This window comes from Grammomys surdaster, unplaced genomic scaffold, assembly GCF_004785775.1.
Source record: "Grammomys surdaster isolate TR1022 unplaced genomic scaffold, NIH_TR_1.0 373, whole genome shotgun sequence".
NCBI lineage: Eukaryota > Metazoa > Chordata > Mammalia > Rodentia > Muridae > Grammomys > Grammomys surdaster.
Genome location: NW_021604792.1, coordinates 8495147 through 8516077, shown reverse-complemented (window position 1 = coordinate 8516077; position 20931 = coordinate 8495147). Strand labels below are relative to the sequence as shown.

Genomic DNA, 20931 nt, shown 5'->3' with positions numbered 1-20931 from the left:
AGCAATACCCTTCTGGCTTAGTTTGGTAAGGCTCTGTGCAGAATCTTACCCATCCTTTCTTGCCAGCCTGTTAAATTAATAGCTCTGTCTAAGGATCCATTTTCAGTTTCAAGTCATGTACTTTGCTTGCTAACCTGTTGAGGTAGTTAGAGACAAGCTTTAACACGATGGGCAGGAATAAAAGTATTCCCAGGTCAAAAGGGGCTAGCCTGATATACATATACATATACATATGCATATACATATACATATACATATACATCATATATATATATATATATATATATATATATATATATATATATATACCATTTCTGAGGTTTGATGAAAATGGAAATAGTGACCTCAAGCCATGGATAATTTTGTCAGCATTACCTGCAACATCAAAACTCAACAGAGCAGCTTTCTTTAAATTCATAATCTCATTATGCAATGTTGAGACATCCAGTGAGGTGTTAGAATTATGCCAAATACCCTACAGGTGTCTTTAACATTTTTTTCTAATTATAATGACTATCATTGTAAATTTTAGAAGTAACACAACTCTAATGGTATTTGTCATGACACTTGAGATGGCTCCTAACAAACTCTGAACCTCCTTCTGATAATTTGAATAGGATATAGAGCATCAATCCATTGATCCAAACACCTATTTAAATCCTCTTGTATACTCAACACATTAGTAACATTTTTTTTTTTGCTAGATGAGTAACAAAAGTCGCTCTCTTAACTTCTTGTGTCAAAGCTATTGCAGAAGCAGTGATGCTAGCAATTAATGTAATTAAAGCTATTATCCCAGCAATAATCAAGCCCACTATCCTCTTGCTTCTGCTTACAGCTTTACTCAATTCTTCCAGTACTTTCAAGCTTTTCTCAGAGAATCCAGATTTTCTAATACTCAGGGCAGTAAGATACAAGCTTTTAAGCAATACATACACTTCTTTCACATTTAAATATATTGATGGTTACTTTTTCCAATCATTTAAGTTTTACATATATATGTGTATATACTATATATGTGTATGTTTACATATGTAAATAACACACAGAAACATATATATGTATCATATAAACATATAAACATATATATACATTTTTATATGTAACATATAAACATATATATATATATATATGTATGCTTGTGTGTGTGTGCACGCGTGTGTTTCTGTGTGGATGTTTCTGTGTGGATGTGTGTATATAAGAGTGTGTCTTTGTGTATGTCAGTATATTTCTGTGTGTATTGTATGTGTATTTGTCTGTGAGAGCAGACAAACAATAAAGACAGGAACCATACTGTCAAACTACTACAGGCAAACTACTCCCATGAAGTCTCAATAGGGTTTCCTAAGAAAACCTGAATTGAAAATACCAATAGATAAGCTGCCATGAAAGAGGGAATTCTCTAAGGGCCCCAACCCCAAACAAAGAACTACAGGGAACTAGAGAATACTAAGAGTGCATGAAAATATTCATCCCAGGAGTTTAACCCCTGAATAAGTTATCTAATATGAAGTGCTCTGTCCTGAAAGCATATATACATAAGTAACATTATACCAACTAAACATATTGAATGTATATATATGTACATATATATATATATATATATATATCAACTATTAAAATTTCATACTATGAGTGATGGCAAAGTTTGTATCCATACCAGCGAATATAGATAAAAAAGGAAACGGCAAAAATGCTAGCCACTTAACGATAAGCCTTTTCCTCACCAAAATCTGAGCTTCCTCACATGACAAATCATTTCATCACATATATGAGAAGGAAAGGTATGAAATGCACAGATTACCTGCTAAATAAATATCAAAGAATCCAATTTTATACTCAAAACAGTCACATTTTATTTAATGGTATCTGTTTTCTCCAGATTAATATCTCCAAATATGTTAACCAAAAATATAGACATCATTGCTTGAACTTTGGTTAAGAGTGAGGGCAGAAAATGTGTTTATGAAATGTTTATATTTTTAAACAAATAAATAAACATAGACATTACATAAGGAGATCTAAGAAAGATCCTACCAAAACAACAGCAACAATGAAAACAGCAATTGGAAATATTTCATTATTAAGTCACATATAAAATTTTGAAAATGTATGAATATATAAAATTTTTAAATGAACAATTCCTATATTCTTATAGATATAAACCACTTGATTCTCTATAAAGTACTTATGCAATATTTCCTTCTTTTTACCCTTCTTCAACTATATTATTTTAAAAAATTATTTATAAATTCACTTTTAAAAATTATCTTTAATAGTTTTTGTTGTTGTTGTTGTTGTTGTTGTTGTTGTTTCATTCCAGTTGTTAAGCTACACCAGGTACACCCTCCCACAGTTCCTCATCTCATTACTCCTTCCCTATCTATAAGAGGATATCTTGACCTCACCATCCAGCCACCACACATACACACACACACGCACACACACACACACACACACACACACACACACACGAAGCCTCCCCTTCCCTGGGGCCTCTGTTTCTGGAGGTTTAGGTGCATCTTCTCTCACTGATGACAGACCAGGCAATCCTCTGCTGTATATGTGCCAGGGGCCTTTGTTCAGCTAGTTTACACTGCTGGTTTTCCTATGGGATGACCTTCCTCCTCAGCTTCTTCCAGCTTTTCCCTAATTCAACAAGAGCAGACCCAGGCTCTGTCCATTGGTTAGGCATAAGTATCTGCATCTAACTCACCTGCTTGTTGAGCCCTTCAGAGGGCAGCCATGCTAGGCTCCTGACTGTAAACACACCATAGCATCAGTAATAGTGCCAAGCCTTGGAGGGTCCCCTTTAGCTAGATCTCAATTTGAGCCTGTCACTGAACCTCCTTTCCCTCAGGCTCTTCTCCATTTTGCCCTGAAGTTCTTTTAGACAGGAACAGTTAGAGGTCAGAATTTTTGACTGTTGGATGGCAACCCAATCTCTCTGCTTGATGTCTTTACAGGAGGTGGACTCTACAAGTTACCTCTCCCCATTGCAGGACATTTTATCTAAGTTCCTTCCATTTGAGTCCTGAGATTCTCTAATCTCCCATGTCTCTGGTACATCTAGAGGGTCTCCATATCTCCCACCTCTCCAGTTTGCATATTTCCAATCATCCTGCTGTCCAAGTCCTCACTGTCCAACGAATAAATACCTTTTTAACCTTCCTGTTGAGTCATTCACAGCATGGAGCCATATGAAACAATCCATATTTATTTCCTATTGGTCAGTTACAACTTACTCTAAATTTTTGTTCCTATGAGAAACTGGTTGTTATCCAACTTAGTAAAATGCAGATACATAATATCAAAATGCTTTTGAAAATTGTTGGTTGAATCTTACATTTTAAATGGTGAACATCTTATATTATTTACCATAATCCATATGCTTAATGTCATTTCTCATATAATATTCAAGCTTTCACATATAAATATATTTTTATCCTAGTATGTTTTCTACTGTAGTGACAAATATTATGACCAAATAAAGCAAGTTTTTGAGGAAAGTGTCTATTTCAACTAATAACTCAGTCAACCTTGTTGGGAAATTCAGGGTAGGTAATCAAGACAACAATCTGGAGAGAGAAACTGATGAAAAAGCCATGAAGAAATGTTTATTGTTGGCTTGCTTTTCATGGATTGTCCAGACTGCGCCTTTAAAGAATCCTCAATCACCATCACAGAAGTGGCTCTACCAATAGTGAATTGTGCCTACATAAGTGAATCATAAATCAATAAAACTTTGCACAGATATACTGACTGCCCACTTAGATGGAGGTATTCTCTCAAGTGAAGTTTCTTCATCCAAGATGATCCAATCCTGAGCTAAATGAAAAAAAAAATCCTAACAAACAAGGTATTTGAGAATAAAAATCTATTGTAAGAAATATATGTAAATATTTATACTGTATTTAGATTACTTGTGAGATATTTAAAAAAATAAATTGCTATAAAAGTAATGTTTGTTTTAACCATTTTTTCATCCAAGAAATCTACATTTACACAATTTTGTAACCAGCAAATATGTTTTTATATGTTCTACAAAGACTGGAAGATGCTTAGAGAGTACTTATCTTGTAAGCTGAAAGCATTTATAAACCATTATCTTGAAATTTGAGAACATGATATACATTTTTATGTAATTCAGACCTGAAAATTTACATATATAAGAATATCTGGTAATCTATTTTCTTCTATGATTTGCAAGATGATCCACATAAAAGAACCCCAGTTCTGTGCATTTTAGAGTTTCCATTTTTGTGTCTGCATCTTAGCCACAAGAGTACAGAGAGAGAACCCTTTCTCAATTTAGCATTGTCCAGAATCAGGAGTGCACCAAGAGAAAAGCAATTCTTACAGTCTTTGTGATAAAAAATCAGCAGCATTCTCTCCAGAAGCAGAGAACCCCAAACCTTGATAACTAGGGAAAGAAAAGAAATGGAAGAGAGTAGGATGGAGGCAATCAGTGTCTGCAAAGCTCTGATGTGGGCCATGTTGCTTGTATCTCTGTATCCTTGGGCACTGTGTTGCATCTTCCTCTTATGTTTGCACAGGGAGAAGAGTAGCAAGATAAACATAACCAGTGACAACATAAATGGTATGAACACAACTGTGGTGTTGGTAAATAGAAACAGTAGAGAAATCTGTGAGTTAATCAAGATCAAGCTGTATGACATTGTGATTAAAATGTACTCAGGTGCATTAATAACTATAATATTTAAGCACAAGTGAACCAAAGACATTATCAATATCCCTGTTATAACTCTGACCTTTAAATGAAGGAAAATAGTGTTGGAAAAATTTGCTATCTTGAAAAAAGCAAATGATGCTAGGACTTGTAGGCAACCAGAGACTAATCTGGTTGAAAGTTGTCCCTACACTGAATATTATACTAACAATTCTCTCTGTCATCCATTGTCCTGGGTAGAGCATATATGGCCACCAACTAACTAATATTAGGCACAGCAGTGCAGTTCTGGAGATGGCCAGAGCAATGAGGATAGGATCCACTGAGGAGATCTTTCTTCCCTTGACCAAGTCCATGATGTTCACCACTGCTATGAATCCATTGCCCAAGGTGCCCATTATAAATTCCACACTCAGAATGACTATAAATGTGATGTGTAGGACACCATTCATCTTCAATTGCATGCTTCAATTTCTAGCATCACTACCTAGGGTTCTTTAAAATATGCTGCAAATAATGTCATACATATTCAATATACAAAGCTCCATATCATGTTCCCTTAAACAACTTACAGGTCTAATCCCAAAGAAACCATTAAGCCTTGTTAATGATTTCATTCTTTCCATCATAAAAGTCTTGTATTTCCCTAAAGAGAAATGACCTCCATCCAGATGTCATATTCCTTACACACCAACCTAGAGCCATTACAAATTTTGATGCAGGAAATATTGATATTGTGCTGAGAAGCAAATGAAGATATATTTATTTGCATTGTTTTGCCCTTTTTCTTCTTATATACATATGTTAATCTGTTAATATAAGTGTTAAGTACATCACATAAAAATGTATATTCTTTATATAAGGCAGCAAAAAATCTGAATTTTTACTTAGTAATTCCTTAGTACCATATCTTTAGAAATTTTGAATCAGCTAGGTTCCAGCCTATAGGATAGTGAGCAAATCACTTATTACAAACTATCCACAACTCAATAATCTCATGAAAATCATTATTTTTCAAAATCTTTGTATTGAGAAAATATGTATTCATCAATTGACTTTATGCAAACAATGAACATGGAAATATTCACGCACTTATTTGAATGCAAAACACATTCTGTCAACATTATTTTTTTCTGCCATTAAGCATTTATATAGTGTTGTTGTTTAAAAAATGCTAGTAATTATAACTATTAGAAAACTGCAAACATTGTATAAAATTTTACTACATTATCACTGCATATGAAGATTATGTGTGAATATCATTTCAGTCTCAGGAAGTACTCACTAAGGGGAATGAGTCTATAAACACAGCAGGGTTCCTTTGTCTTTTCTGTCTGACCCTTGTCCCATAGGATACATTTATTTATAGACACCAAGGACCTATCAATTTACCTATGTTCCCTTTACTTTGCCAATATCAGTTCAGTAATCTTTACTATAGGAATGAATATACATGGTCTAACAATATTCAAGATGAGTAACATGAGCTAGTCCTTCCTTCCACTTTAATAGGTACTGTGCATATGAGGGCCAATAATACAATATGAACAGTAACTAAGCAGTAAAACATGCATCATATTTATTCTGCTGTATTTGGTTGACCCTACTCTCAGATTCTGGAACCAAGATTAATCTCTTTTTAAATAAGAAATACAGAGAAAGTTTGAGCTAGATAATTAGCTATAGTCATCCTTTCAGCTATACTCAGGTAAATGATTATAAAGAGGCTATATGAGATTAACTTTCCTTCATTCAAGGGAAAGAAAGCTGGAGAGAGTGAAGCAGGGAAGCAATGGGCAGATTTTAACACACACACACATACACACACACAATCCCTAAATATTAAATATACAAATATTTCAATCTGTGTAAAACCAAGAGGCTTGCTCTAACTTTGCTACTTCCATGTACTAAAATGACACTTGGAAAACAAACAAACAAACAGAAATGTAAACAATCCTGATAGTCTGTAGAGTAGGTGCTCTCAAGTCTGCATTGAGGACTGCCTGAGCACTGAAGGACTTCCCTGAGCCCATCACTGTACTTTTGATTCTGAATTGGATATAGCCACATTTAGGTTTCACATGGACAAAGGTCCTGTAGGAAGATCGTTTTCTTTGCAGGTCACAGAGAAAGTAAAAATTTCTTTTCATCAGACAGACATGTTGTCAGTCACTTCAAATTAATGTTCTATATTGGAGGACAAAGAAAGTATGTACACTTCTTGTTCAGTTATTCATTCACAAGAATTTTGATACACACATACTCACACATATCTGCATATGTATATGTGTGTGTGTGTTTGAGTGTGTGTGTGTGTAAGTTTCAAGCCAACAAGGGCTAAACAGTGAGATTTCTGACTGTAATATCAAAGAATAAATAGATGAATAGCATTGCCTCTAAAAATTTTCACATGTATTTGGATTATTTAAATTTTCAAAAATTTTATTATCTTTCCCATTTCTAATCATAACTTTTATATAAAATTGTATTTTATTTTCTTTTTTATTGGTTATCTTATTTGCATATCAAATGTTATTCCCTATTCCCAGTTTCCCCTCTGCAAGCCTCTATACCGTCTGTCCTCCCCCTGCCTCTATGAGGGTGTTCCCCACCCACCCACTCCTACCTAACCACCCTAGCATTCCCCCCTCCCCCTGATGACAGATAAGGCAATCCTCTGCTACATCTGCAGCTGGAGCCATGGGTACCTCCATGAGTATCCTTCGGTTGGTGGTTTAGTCCCTGGGAGGTCTAGGAGGTCTGGTTGTTTGATATTGTTCTTCCTATGGGATTGCCATCTGCTTCACCTCCTTCATTCCTTCCCCTAACTCTTACCTTGGGGTACCCATGCTCAGTCAGATGGTTAGCTATGAGCCTTTGGACATCTGTATCTATATTGATCAGGCTCTGGTTATACTATGTTTCTCTCAACAGGTGCTTCTTTGCCTCAGCGTAGTGTATGAGTTTAGTGCTGATCCCACTTTCATTTTTTTTCTACAGATCGGACCTTTCTTTCATTCTCTGCTCCACTCTTTGTCCCTATATTTTCTTTAGAAATGAACAACTCTGAGTTTCAAGTTTTGAGATGGGTACGTGGTCCCATCCCTCAACCAGAGTTTTGCCTATTCACTGGATATGGTCTCTAAAAACTAAATAAATAAAAAGTTAGTATGGTTCTGGTGTTCTCTCTCTCTCTCTCTCTCTCTCTCCCTCTCCCTCTCCCTCTCCCTCTCCCTCTCCCTCTCCCTCTCTCTCTCTCTCTCTCTCTCTCTCTCTCTCTCTCTCTTTCTGTGTGTGTGTGTGTGTGTGTGTGTGTATGTGTGTGTGTGTGTGTGTTGTGGTGTGTTTTCTTCAAACATAACACAAGCATCCCACTTCCATCTTGGAATATAGCTAACCATGTCTTGGTACTAATGCAATGAAAGATGTAGAATGATACAATAATAGTTAGGTTTACTGACACAACAATGTCCACTGGAAGTGATGAGAATCATGAAGTCAGCACAGCTACTTGACAGAGTTCCTATGAAGCTGAGCTGATTCCTGCAATCACTGTCCTTCTGTCTCTCACTTTTGGCTATTGGTCTGTGTGTGTTACATTCTTGGGGACTTTCTGCATTATAACTCATTTTATGTCATTTCCTGAAAAAAGATTGAGCCTCTCTAGGTAAATCCTAGAATTAATTTCATTTGATCACTATTTCAAAGTTGTTCATATGTCCTGGAAACCATCAAACACATATTAAACTCAAATAGTAAAACTAGTTCATGGTTAATGAGACAGTTGACAAACTGACTGACAAGAGAAAGGGTTATAGATTCAAAGCCTCTTTTTATAAAACCAGTAGAATTATCAGAAAATGTAGTTTAAAAAAAGAGGAGTCATAGGGGGCACACTCTTGAAGGAATAAAATTTAGTAAATAAGGTAGATTGACTAAAATAAACATTTCATAAGTTGTAGCATAGATGTTGAAATATATATTAAATGGTTAAGTACTTGAGTTTGCTATTCACAAAAAGATTGGTCCGGATATTTTCTCTTTAACTGGAGTGATTTTACACTACAAACACTTATAGCAGGCTCTCATATAATAAACATGTTTGCTTTGGAAGGCAAATATTTTACATTCTTAAATGTGAGCTTTAGAGCTGATAAAAAAGTCTATTCCATTTATATTTTCTAATTGTACTGAAATTATAACCCTGGACATATAATGAAATCAAACACATAAACATTACTTAATCCTTAGTCTCTCTTTGTTCTGTGAAACCTATACATCTTAGCATCTAGTTGTTAGTCAAAGATAAAAACCGTGTGTGATTGATAGCTTATCAGAACAGTAAGAGTCCATGAAGATCACAGTCTGACTCCTTCATCCCTCCCCTTGCTGATTAAGAAATCTCCTCTCTGGGCTTCCCTGTCAAGGAGCACCCTTAGGCCCTCTTTCTCTGCCAGGGAAATGCACAGGGAGTCAATGGTAGTGATATCAAGTTTATTCATACAACATAAAGAAAGATAGCTCTGACATTATAATCTAATTGTACTTACTTTTTGTCTCCAACCTTTTGAATTTACCCCACATTAAATGATCTTGGGAGGCAGTAGAATATTCAAGATGGAAAATTGAATTTAAGACCCCATGTAGCAGGTTCATTAAGAACTGCATGGGGACAGCTGTTTGAGGTCAATCACACACCTCCAAATAACTCTGCCCTCACCAAGGTTCTGCATGTTAGACTACAATGTTGTGGGAGAGGTTTTTTCTGGTGAGACAACATAGACACACTTGTACTTACCCCAGGTACAGAATATATGACAAATCAAAGGAATTATTAGATACCAACGTCCATCTTTATGAATAATTAGCTGTTTTTGTTCTGCTTTGTCTGGAATTACCTGTGTGAGCTCAGCTGAGGTGTATTTAAGGTGGTAGGGATTAATTATAAATCAAATGTATCATTAAAAGCTTATTCAATATGGATGACAAAACCCAAATGATGCATGTTGCTGCTTTCTATTCCATTTGAAAGGTCAGAAAATATCTTCTAGGCAAATCATGTCATAGTCTCCTCCTGACCACTCTGCTGGTTGTAGTCTTTCATTAGTTGTTTGCTGATCACATAACATTGGTGAGGGACAATTCTGAACTTGTGATTTTCAGCTTTTCAAGACATTTTCTCTCTTGAATAGAAGGTCTCAATACAGAGTAAATTGCTGAAAGAAAATGAATAAACAAACAACCTGCTATACACTCATTGGTTTGCCAGGTGGACTTCAGTGAATTAGGTTTTTTGGTCTATCATTCAGGTCCTATCTGTAGTCAACAGAAATTTGTTCACACTGTCTTAGAAAAATCTGATGCACCATAAGTACGGTTGTGACTTTTACTGGAGAGACATGAGAAAGTGTCTGTGTCGTACATTGTGGGTCTAAAAAAATGATTCAACTCTAGTCAAGCTTAGTGAACTAGTGAATTTATTGTGGTTACTTATGAGAGGATGGAAAAGGGCTGAGTAACATGAACTTGGGTGACTCAAAGGCAGGTACATGACAAAAAGCCCACCGGACACACTGCAGTGACTTCTGAGAGCTGCATTCCAGGAGCTCGGTGCTTGACTTGAAAATAGTTCCTCATTTCAGATTCTCTTCCTCTAGCAACCCTTAGGTTTACATAACTTTGCAGATGAGTGTGATGGAGCTCACCAGTATCAGAGACAACAGAAGACTTAGGAGTTCTCTTTCTTTTCCCAGTGTAGATGAGGATCTCTCCTCCCCCCCAAATAAGTAACTGTTCATTCAGTTCTAAGACAGCACTACACAAAAGGTACACAAATCAGTACCTGTCTCCAAGACAAAAATGAGTACATATATCTCAGACATTAAATTTCAAAAGGTTAATGCTTAACACAAAATTCAAATATTTAACATGATGGAAAATTATTCTGTATTGAGTACCCTAATATAAAAATACACAAATGTATATGTTAAGGTATAATGAATTTAGTTAGTTCTTATTCCAAATATTAGTATGTAATTTTTATTTATACAGAAAAGCCATAAAACAAATATATTAGAAGACTGTACTTATCAGATATTTTAATAAAAGTATTTTATTTTTTGTGTGTAAAATTTATACACAATGAAAATTTCAACTGATTTTTCCCTATGACCAAAATATTGGATGTGACAGACTCTGAATGTATGATTATTTTCAATATTATTTTAATATACTCTGATTGATTGGTTTTGGTTTTGAGATTGTATTTGAAACAAAATTTCAATATTCCCTTTCATCCATCCAAGATCTTGAATATACCTTGATCCATCTTCTTCAAATTTGTGCCCTTTTTTTCATTGGTTTTGATTGCATGGATGTATATATATTTGTGTGTATATTCATGTGTGTGTGTTCATGTATATATTTGTGTCCATATAATATGCATATATAAATACATATCCTGATAGTATACATATATGTCTATAAATCCATATAATGTACACATATACATGCATATATATGGCCATATAATAATACTTTTATGTGTATTTTCAGAAATGACCATTCGGCACTGGAATTCCAAGTGGTATGCTTTTCCCTGGTGAGGACTTTCTCTCCAGCTCACGGCTTTATTCAGGCTTGTAAATCTTTCTGTACATTTGATGCTTTGTATGCTTTCCTAGTCCATTTTCACATTTTTGTTGGTGTCCCCCTTATTCAGCTGACATTTGAGTGGTCAGGCTGATGAGTCTTTAAGGATATAGCTTCTGTTGTTACTAAAAGACATAAATTAAAAGCAAAGTCCTTGATTTTGTGACTCTTCTGATCTTTCAGTCACGCTTTTATATTCTACTCTGAGTCTTAGGTGTTGGACTGCATTATAGATGTATTCATTTGGAATCAACTACAAAATGTTGCATTTTGTTTGGTTGTGGTTTTCTGTAGTCATCCTCATCTGTTTTGAAGATTTGTTTTCTTGATGAGACGAAGATTATTTTTATTTTTGAGGTGATTGACAGATGTTCATATACTTTTGTAAGGGATTATGCTGATTTAGAAAATGAGTTGCATATTCTCCTCCAATAACCATGATTTCACTCAGTTATTTGGTGAATATTTACCTAATTTTACTGTAGTGGGCATGATGATCCCCTTGTTTGAAAGGCCGTTAAGTCTAATTACAGAGAAATTGCTTACCAATAAGATAAGTGTGCCACTACTGAACCAATAGGGCTATTGTGCAATGGTGGTCGCTGGCGACTGATGCAGTTCATAAGTGTCATAGTGGAATAGGACTATTAGTTGCCTCCATCATTTATAACATCGCACAGTTTCTTCTGATGCCATGAAAACTAGTCCTCAGGGAGAAAACAGACAGTCCAGTTCCAATTCCGAAGTTCCTTTTCCTAGGTTACATGGTAACCTGAGAAATGAGGATTTAAATTTCACCACTAGTTTTTCAACAATGTCACCACCAGTAGGTTAAATGTTTCAGGAGTCTCTTGGAGAGAACTGAATTAAAGTCACGATAGGTTTTCTTAGCATAGAATGATTCCATTCTTATTGTCATTTTACCTGTACAATCCCTCCTACTCCTGTATTTACCTTCCTTTTCATTTACTAAAATGCTCCCCTATCCAGTTTCCCATGAGATCACTTGTATCCTGCTAGAATGTTTTTCCTCCTCGCATCATCCGATGTATTACCTATCACAGCTTTGAAGCCCACAGTTTCTTTTTCTCATATAAGATCTCACGATTTTGTCCAAGGAATTCTGGAATTTATTAGGGAGCCATGATGTCTATATCTTTGGCCTGGCACCTCAGACAAGACAGTACAGAAATAGTGGCTTGTCTAAGCTTCTTGTTTCCCAGAATTAGCACAAATGAGTGGCTTATAGAAAAAATTGCTCCAGAAATGCGGTCAAATAAAAGTGTTACTATTTTTGTCATCAATCCAAGGTTCAAGACTCCTATTAAAATGAAAAGTAAGTATATTGCATACAGTAGTAGGAAAGAGAACCCAGTTTGCAAGGCTTTCATGTGGGCCATGGTGCTGGCATCTCTAGGACGTTTGGCATTGACCTGCATCTTCTTTTGATGCTTCCACAGTGAGTAGATGAGCATGAGAAAAGATCCTAGGGACATTGAGAAGGGTATGAGCATGAACAGGGAGTTGATGGGTAACAAAATATGAGATGAGGTGGTGATTAACAAAACTTTGGATGAGTTGGTGAATAAGAAAATTCTGGGAAACTGTGGTGAGTCCCACAAACTATAAGACATATTTCCTTCATAAACTTCAATTGAGAAATGATCATAAAGCCTCAATGATAACAGGTTTAAAATCAAGAAAATCAGTGATACCAGTACTATCATTAAAACCACCTTTTTAACTCTCCACTTTAGGTAGAGAAAAAAAGAGTTAGAAAAATTGGCTATCTTGAGAAAATAAAAGACACCAAGGCATGTAGCAAGCCAGATGCTGAAATGGTTGTTGACTACCCAGATAATGCTCATTGCTATAAACATTTCTGATCTCATAAGCAAATGTGGGAAGAGCATGAATAACAGTATACAAATGGCCATAGACCATATATAATTAAGTCTGGTAAGGGCCAAAATGGTAAGTATCTGATCCACTGAAGAAATCCTTCTCTTGGCCCAGTCTATGATATTCACTACTGCTATGAATCCATTTCCTAAGATCCCCAGTACTAATTCCACAGAGAATATGATTATAAAATTAATCAAATCACTGTTCTTTATTGTCTGTGAGAACATGCTTCAATTTATAATGTCTCTGCTTCATTTAAGAAGCTCCACGTATTGGTTGTTAAAAATTCCAAATAATCATGCTTTAAAATCCCATATACACATTAGTGACTAGGAACCATCTAAATTTTCCAGGAATTATTTCATATATTCTTTACGAAAATCTTGACTTTTTTCTTCCAAAAGAGATCAAATCTGGTTTATCCAGACACTGTATCTTATATCCAGTTTTCTAAAGTTGAATAAGATGCTGAATTTTCATGTGCTAACCTATAAAAAAAGATATATTTATTTGCATTATGTTCACTTTTTCCCTATCTGCACATTTTAGTCACACAACTTGGTTTCTGAGCAATATTAAAGAAAAATTAGGCATGTGGTACATTCTTATGTAATGATCTATAATTATTTTGATTAAGTAAATTAATGAAACTCTTTATTATGCACACACACACACACACACACACCAATCTTGGTAGACATTGGTCAAATATCTCTCTACACAGTACCAAAATTATCTAAAAATCTATTTGACTATCATTGCTTATAGGTTCATTTCACAAAAATTATATTAGTCATTTTAATTTATATAACTCTGTTTTGGCAATGATTTATAGATATACAAGACACACATGCACAAACATCCCTTTTATGGAAAATCAACCCTTTTCTATTTTCATACAAATAAAATTTCTCACTGATTCAATAATCATGTTTCTAGATCATGCTTAGAATCATGACAATTCCCTGTATTTTGTTTTATTTACTGCAAAAGTTATAAAATATAGAGCCCTACTGTTGTCCTGCAAGTGTTCTGACAAGCCATACCTCTAGCAATCTTTTTTTACTTTATATTGTAAGATAGTCTCACTGAATTGCTTAGTCTTGCCTTAGAGTCACTCTGTAGTCCAGAAAGCTCTGGACTTGTGATTCTCCCACATTTTCCTCAGGATTACACCTGTTTCCTCAGGGCACACCATCTCTCATAGCTTTTGATATTGTTCTAAACAGAATTCTAAGTTAGCACTTCACGGTATTACAGTGCAGTGTTCAAAAATTGTTCTATGTGTAGGAATAAAGTATTTTATGTGGTCATTGTGATCTGTGTTTAAGGTAAATGTATTCCTCTGAACAAGAAGAATCTTCCTCACTCTTACCTCTTTCTGTCTACAGGCTGATGCCTTTATTAGCACCAAAGACCTGAAGCTTTCTGTCTACACTTCCTTGCCTACTAATAACATTTTCTTTGTAAACATCTCAATAGACACCAAGACTGATGAAATATGGCACAAAACCTACGCAAGATGGGAAGTAAAATGCATGGTTATAGCCATCCTATTTAAGGAGTTATCAAACTAAAGAAAATAATATATTACATGCTACCATAAAACAGAAAAAACAAGTATCTTACTTATCATAAATGGAAGGGGAAACTGGAGAATTATATTGTAAAAGACTGACTCTACATTGCTTATAGGCCTCTAAGAAACACACTATGTAAAAACTAGCAGTCCTATATAATTTAAAATTTGACCAATACAGTACAATTAGGAGATAAATGTATTGAAAAAGAAGTCAGGCAAAGACGCATAAAGTTTAAGGGAAAAACTGGAAATAAACATAGCACAAACACAGAGATAGATTGGTCTTTGTTAGGTTTTTTTTTTTCCAGTATAGTAAAACATCTGAATTAATTTACCGATAAAGAAGAAAATTTTGGTTCAGACTTCTTGAAATTTCAGCTCTTATCTCTTGGCTCCATTGTTTTGTGGTTTGTGGTATGGCAGAATAGCAAAGCTCTAGTGGAGTAAAACTGTTCCTGCCATGAGGCAAACAAGTGTAGAGTAAGAGGAAACATCTGTGCCCCTAATATCCCCTTTCAGAGCATGCCTCCTGTGATGTAATTTCCTACTTCTAAGCTCCTCCTACTTCTTATAGATTCCACATCTTTCTATAGCACACCAGATTAGTGACCTAGGGTGTGATTTATTGCTTTACATGGGCATTTAACATAAATATGTTCTTCTGGCTTATCTCCCCCAAATAATAAGAATATGCTTTGAGAGGAATAGTGCAAATGCAAGCATCGGGCCCAACTGTGTGGAGGGAAAGCTGATGACAGAGTTTTCTGAGTTTTAGAAAAGGGGCTGAACTAAGTAAGGTTTCGTACACTCCATTCTGAGGCACTATCACTGTTTCCTCTCACTCTGTATGGAAATAGAGATTCATTTGAATATCCACTTGACATCCAATTGAAATGCCAAACCATGTTAAGGACAATCTTTTTCATTTAAAATAAGAATAACTTCCATTATTTGCCATGTCCAAAATAGCAAGACACCATTTTAGGAGATCAGTGTCATTATTCATTTTAGAACCAGCGTTTTATTAAGAAGGAGAAGTCATCAATTAATTTCACCTTAGATGTGTCATTCTTGACAAGTTGAACATACTGTCTGTAGAAAACATAATTAGCATGCTAAGTCATACATAATTATCTGTGTATCTGTATACATTGTTCATTGTTTCTAAAATTATAACTCTTTGTCTATTAATGTATTGTTATATAAACCTCTCTATAAAATCTCTATGCTTGAAGAGAAAGAAAAAATTATGCTTTCGTTTGTGTGGATTTTTAGTAGTGTTGTATTTAATTTTAACTTATACTGTTGAAGGTAAAGATAGAATGTTATGCAGTGCAAATAAATTTAAAAATATACATATATCTAAATACAAGAACCATAATGAAATAAATTAGAGTAATCATCTTAATGCTTTCTGTACCATGTAAAGAAAAGATATGACAGCACATTAATCAATTAGGGCTTCAGAATTCAAAGTATATTGATTAATAGAACCTAGGAGGTGCTGTTGTGATTAGGAAGAAAAGAAAAAAAGGGAAGAATTGGCTCAGGACACTTAGTGATCAGCCCTAAATCACTTGAGATGTTAATGCCCTACACACCTGGTAAGTTTCATTCATTGCTGCTTATTTGTCAAGATTCTTCTGAGAAGCACATTAAAATTACATCACAAGAATTCATAAGTTTGTTAACCTGAAGTATCTAAAGACACATGCCATCCTCACAGATAATAGGGTTCAGAGGACATGATTTATAATCATACTCTATAGGGCAAGCAGGCATGAGCTCTTGAATGAATTAAATATTTGAACACAAGAAATTTTGCAGTCCACTAAATGGAGTGATGGTTTCTAAATATCAGGTCCTCTCCCTCAAAAATTTGCCTCCTGTCCAACCCAAGATATATATATGATGTATTTGTGTGTTTGGCCTAATCGTTGATGTATGATTGAAATGTGTCAATTTGGCAGGTATCCAAGTTTCCTATTGCTCCTCATCTGTGGAATAAAAAACCTCATTATAGGCAATACCTAAGAGCATTAAGCCTGTGAAATATTCTACTTCTATTGTAGGTTCTGAACCACAGGGCTCTGAACTGAGTCCAAGGACTCAGTAATGCATAATCACTATAGTCTGCAAGGAATAACACTGTTTACGACAACAGTCTTGAACTTAGAGGAATCAACGTTAAATTTTTGTCATACTTGCACTGAGTTAACATACTTGGATACTGTCATAACCAGATGAAATACAGGATGAATGCAGATAGGCATAGATTAGTATTATTCAGGCTGATGCTACTAGGTGGGCAGACATCATCTCTGTTGTTGTGTATGTTGCTTCTGAATTGATAAACATCTTTCAGTAGAAGTTCATTGTCAATTAAATGGGTTTCTAAGAAAAGCAAAACACTTCACTGCTTCATATAGGCTATATCACTTGAGCTATCAGGTCTTCTGATTGTATTTGTGTTATTTTATTCCTGGTCCTGAACACACGTACTCATGCCTGCTATGTACACATTTAGTTTCACCACCAGCACCCCACACCAACTTTTACTGTTCATAAAATGTCATGCTATTATAAGAAAGCAGAAAATTCCTAAAATAACAAAATTCTTTCACCAAATAGAAGTTAAATAGATTCTATTGAAAACTAGAGTAACATGAAAAAAACATTACACCACCAAAATGAAAAAAAAATCACATTTCTAATGCTTCAACACTTTAATAAAGTTCTTCAAGTTGTGGTGCCTCCCAACCATGAAATTATATTATTGATATTTTATAACTGTAATTTTTCTACTGTTCTGAATCATAGTATAAATATCTGATTTGCAAGATATGTGATATGAGACCACTGTTAAAGTGTTGATAAATCCCTAAAGGAGTCACAATCCACAGACTGATAAAAAATGATCAATAGAAGATAATAAAGTCCTAGATTCATATGATTTAACAAAATATAATCACTGTTATAAAAACAAACAGACTCATAAGAAAGAACAATATTGTCACAGTTATAAAATCTAACACTAATAAAGTCTGGGGCCTGATTGATTCTATAGAGTTCTACTAAACTTTAAAACATTAACTTGTGTGATATGTGTATAAGTGTCTGTGTGTGTGTGTGTGTGTGTGTGTGTGTGTGTACATGAGTATGAATGTGTAGGTGTTTTGTGTATGTATGTATGTATATATATATGTATATATATATGCATATATGTATGTATGTATGTATGTATGTATGTATATACATATATCTATGGAAGGTTCTGTACCATGACAAAATTAGTTTTATTTTAAACATGTAAGTTTGACCCAATAAATCCAAACAAATAATGTAATGCAATACATAAAAAAGCTAAAAGGCATAGATGATATTGTCTCAGTAGATTCAGGAAAGGAATTTTACAAACTTATTTATAACTTCCTGATTGAAGTCCTGAAAGAATTACAAATAGAAAGAATATTTTTTCAACTAAAAAGGATGGATATAACAGTGTTGTAGCCATTTTAACACAAAATGCAACAAGACTGGAATATCATTTCCACTGTTTTTATTCAGGATAGTGTGTAAGATATTAGCAAATACTATATTTCCAAAGAAAGAAATTCAAACCAAAAAGAAAGCATATAAATTAGTGACATTTCCAGATAGTTTAAACTTATGCAAAAAATCCGTACTAAATCCTCCACCAAGAAACCCTTATATTTTATAAATACTTTCACCAAAACAAATAGAAATCTCAGAACACAAAACAAAAGACTTCTATATAACCATAATAAAGTTAGCAAAAATCAATTCTATTTGTATAAAATAGCTTCAAGGAAAACATTATACTTAGAAATAAATCAATGATATAGAAGGACTACACAGTGGAATACTTTAAGACAGTAATTGAAGAAGACACTAGAAGATTAAAATGCTTCCCATGTTTATGGATAGGTAGAACAACATTGTGAAAAACTTATATCATCTAAAACAAATTTTAGATGTGACACAGTCCTCTTTAGAAGTCAAATTAAATTCTCAATAGAACTAGAAAGTCAATTTCTAAATTTACAAAGAAGTATAAATAGCCTCAAATAGTCAAGGCAATCATTAACAAAAAGCAGTGCAGGTGTATCTGAATACATAACCTAAAATTATATTATAGAACCACATTAACAAAAATAGCCTAGTACTGACATGAAAAATATATACATGAATAGACAAGACAAAGAAACCAAGAAATGAAGTCACATGCTAAAATGTAATATTGATAAGAGTAGTGAAACAAAGATACATAAACTCGCTAGCCACAACTTAAATACATTCGAACATCTAGAGAAAAATAGAGAAATCACTTAGAAAAAAAGCACAAAGTCTACCTTTAAGAGATTCCAGTAGAACATAAAATAAATCCAAATTTGTCAAATGAGTTTACATGAAATTAAGTTGTTTCTGTAGGTCAAGAAATACAATCCTCAGCATTCATAAATCTTATTCAGAAGAGGGAAATGTTGCTGCCAACTATGTATCAAATAGGAGATTAACCAAGCACGTTAAGAACTATAAAATGAATTTAGTCGCCCCAGTCAAATAATCCAATGGAAAAGACAAATAGGTTAAATACAGATACATACTTAAATAATACTCAGCATCCTCAGAATCTGTGAAATAAAAATTAAATCTCCTTTGAGATTCCATCTCACCCATTAGCATTTCTATCTTCATGAAATCAAATGAGAATAGATGCTGTTGAAAACTGAAGATAAGGAGCAGTATATACTTTCTGTCAGTGGTGGGTAAACTGGGAACCTCAGAGAGAATGTTCCTTCAAAACATTGAAAATATGCAACTTTGCCAAACCACCTCACAGTATAAAACTGAAGGTCACTACACCAATGAGCAACAAATACAGTTGCATATTCACATTTATGAAGACAATAATTAGCCTCTATGTACATGAATGAATAAAAATGGGACAACATACACACTTTCAAGCAGTCACAAAATAATGGAATTGTTGCACTTTCAGGAAAATGTGTACAAATGATAATTATGCTCAGCAAAATAAGCCAGATCCAGGAAAGCAAATACCATGAATTATCTCTCTAGTACAGAATTTGTCTAAATTTAATTTTACACATGTGAGTTTGTGTGTGTGAGAGAGAGAAAGAGAGAGGGGGGAGAGGGAGGGAAGGAGAATGGGACAGAGAGAGAGAAAGAGTTAAATAAGAGAATGTAGCAGAATACAATATGTGAAAAAAGAAGAGCTATTTAGAAGAGGATGGAGACTGGCAAAAGGGATTCAGGGGAATGAAGGACAACTGTAAAGGAGAGCTATGAATAAGACTAATATGCAATGAGATAGATGTGTTACAATGGCCTAATGAAGCCATCTTGGTGTGCCAATTAAACAATGAATTCTAGATAAAGCACAAATAATGCACATAAAAAATTCACAGGCTCTGAGCAACTGCCAGCCATGCGGGATACCAGTGCTTAGAAAGGGATATAGACATGGAGAATCAATGCCAGCCAAGAAGGTATACATACTTGATATCCATTTGTAAATAGGAAATAATTTTTTTCCATAGATTGTCACTTGGTATTTCAAGTTCATTTCAAACAGGCACCATGGCCAGAAGTAGGTGGCAAAGACTAAATGATATCCTTGAGTGTCTTGTGGAGTTCATTTTGTTTTATTTTGTTGTTTTGTTTTGTTTGTTTTGTTTTGGGCATTTTTGGTTTTACTAATTAAGCAGATAAGTCCTTTCCCCCAAGGATTTGTCTGTCAAAGAGCCAAAAAACTAGGATTAATGAAGCTATCTTTTCCTAAACCAGGACAAATGAATGGCTTGAAAATGAAATGCTACCAGTAACCTATCATCAACCAAAGTGGTCTATATAATTTGACGTCCTGGCAGAGCTTCAGTCTGGTACGAAGAAAGACAAAGTAGATCACAAAGAGAAAAGAAAGGAGATGATGCTTTGCACAACCTTCATGCGGATCATAGTGATGACATCCAGGAACACTGAGCGAAGCAGCCTCAACTTCCTGGGATGTTTTCTAACACTGACAGTAAACAATGGGAAATAAAGAAGGGTTGTC

The 20931-nt window shown here is 34.5% G+C and overlaps 1 protein-coding gene and 1 pseudogene across 1 annotated transcript; both read right to left on the bottom strand.

Moving 5' to 3' along the window:
- Window positions 1-4196: 4196 nt before the first annotated feature.
- Window positions 4197-5142, bottom strand: LOC114632390 (annotated as a pseudogene).
- Window positions 5143-12477: 7335 nt separating this feature from the next.
- LOC114632328 (taste receptor type 2 member 123-like) lies at window positions 12478-13476 on the bottom strand. The gene has a single exon (XM_028780865.1). It carries the CDS (start codon window positions 13474-13476, stop codon window positions 12478-12480), a length of 999 nt encoding a protein of 332 aa, XP_028636698.1.
- Window positions 13477-20931: the final 7455 nt, after the last annotated feature.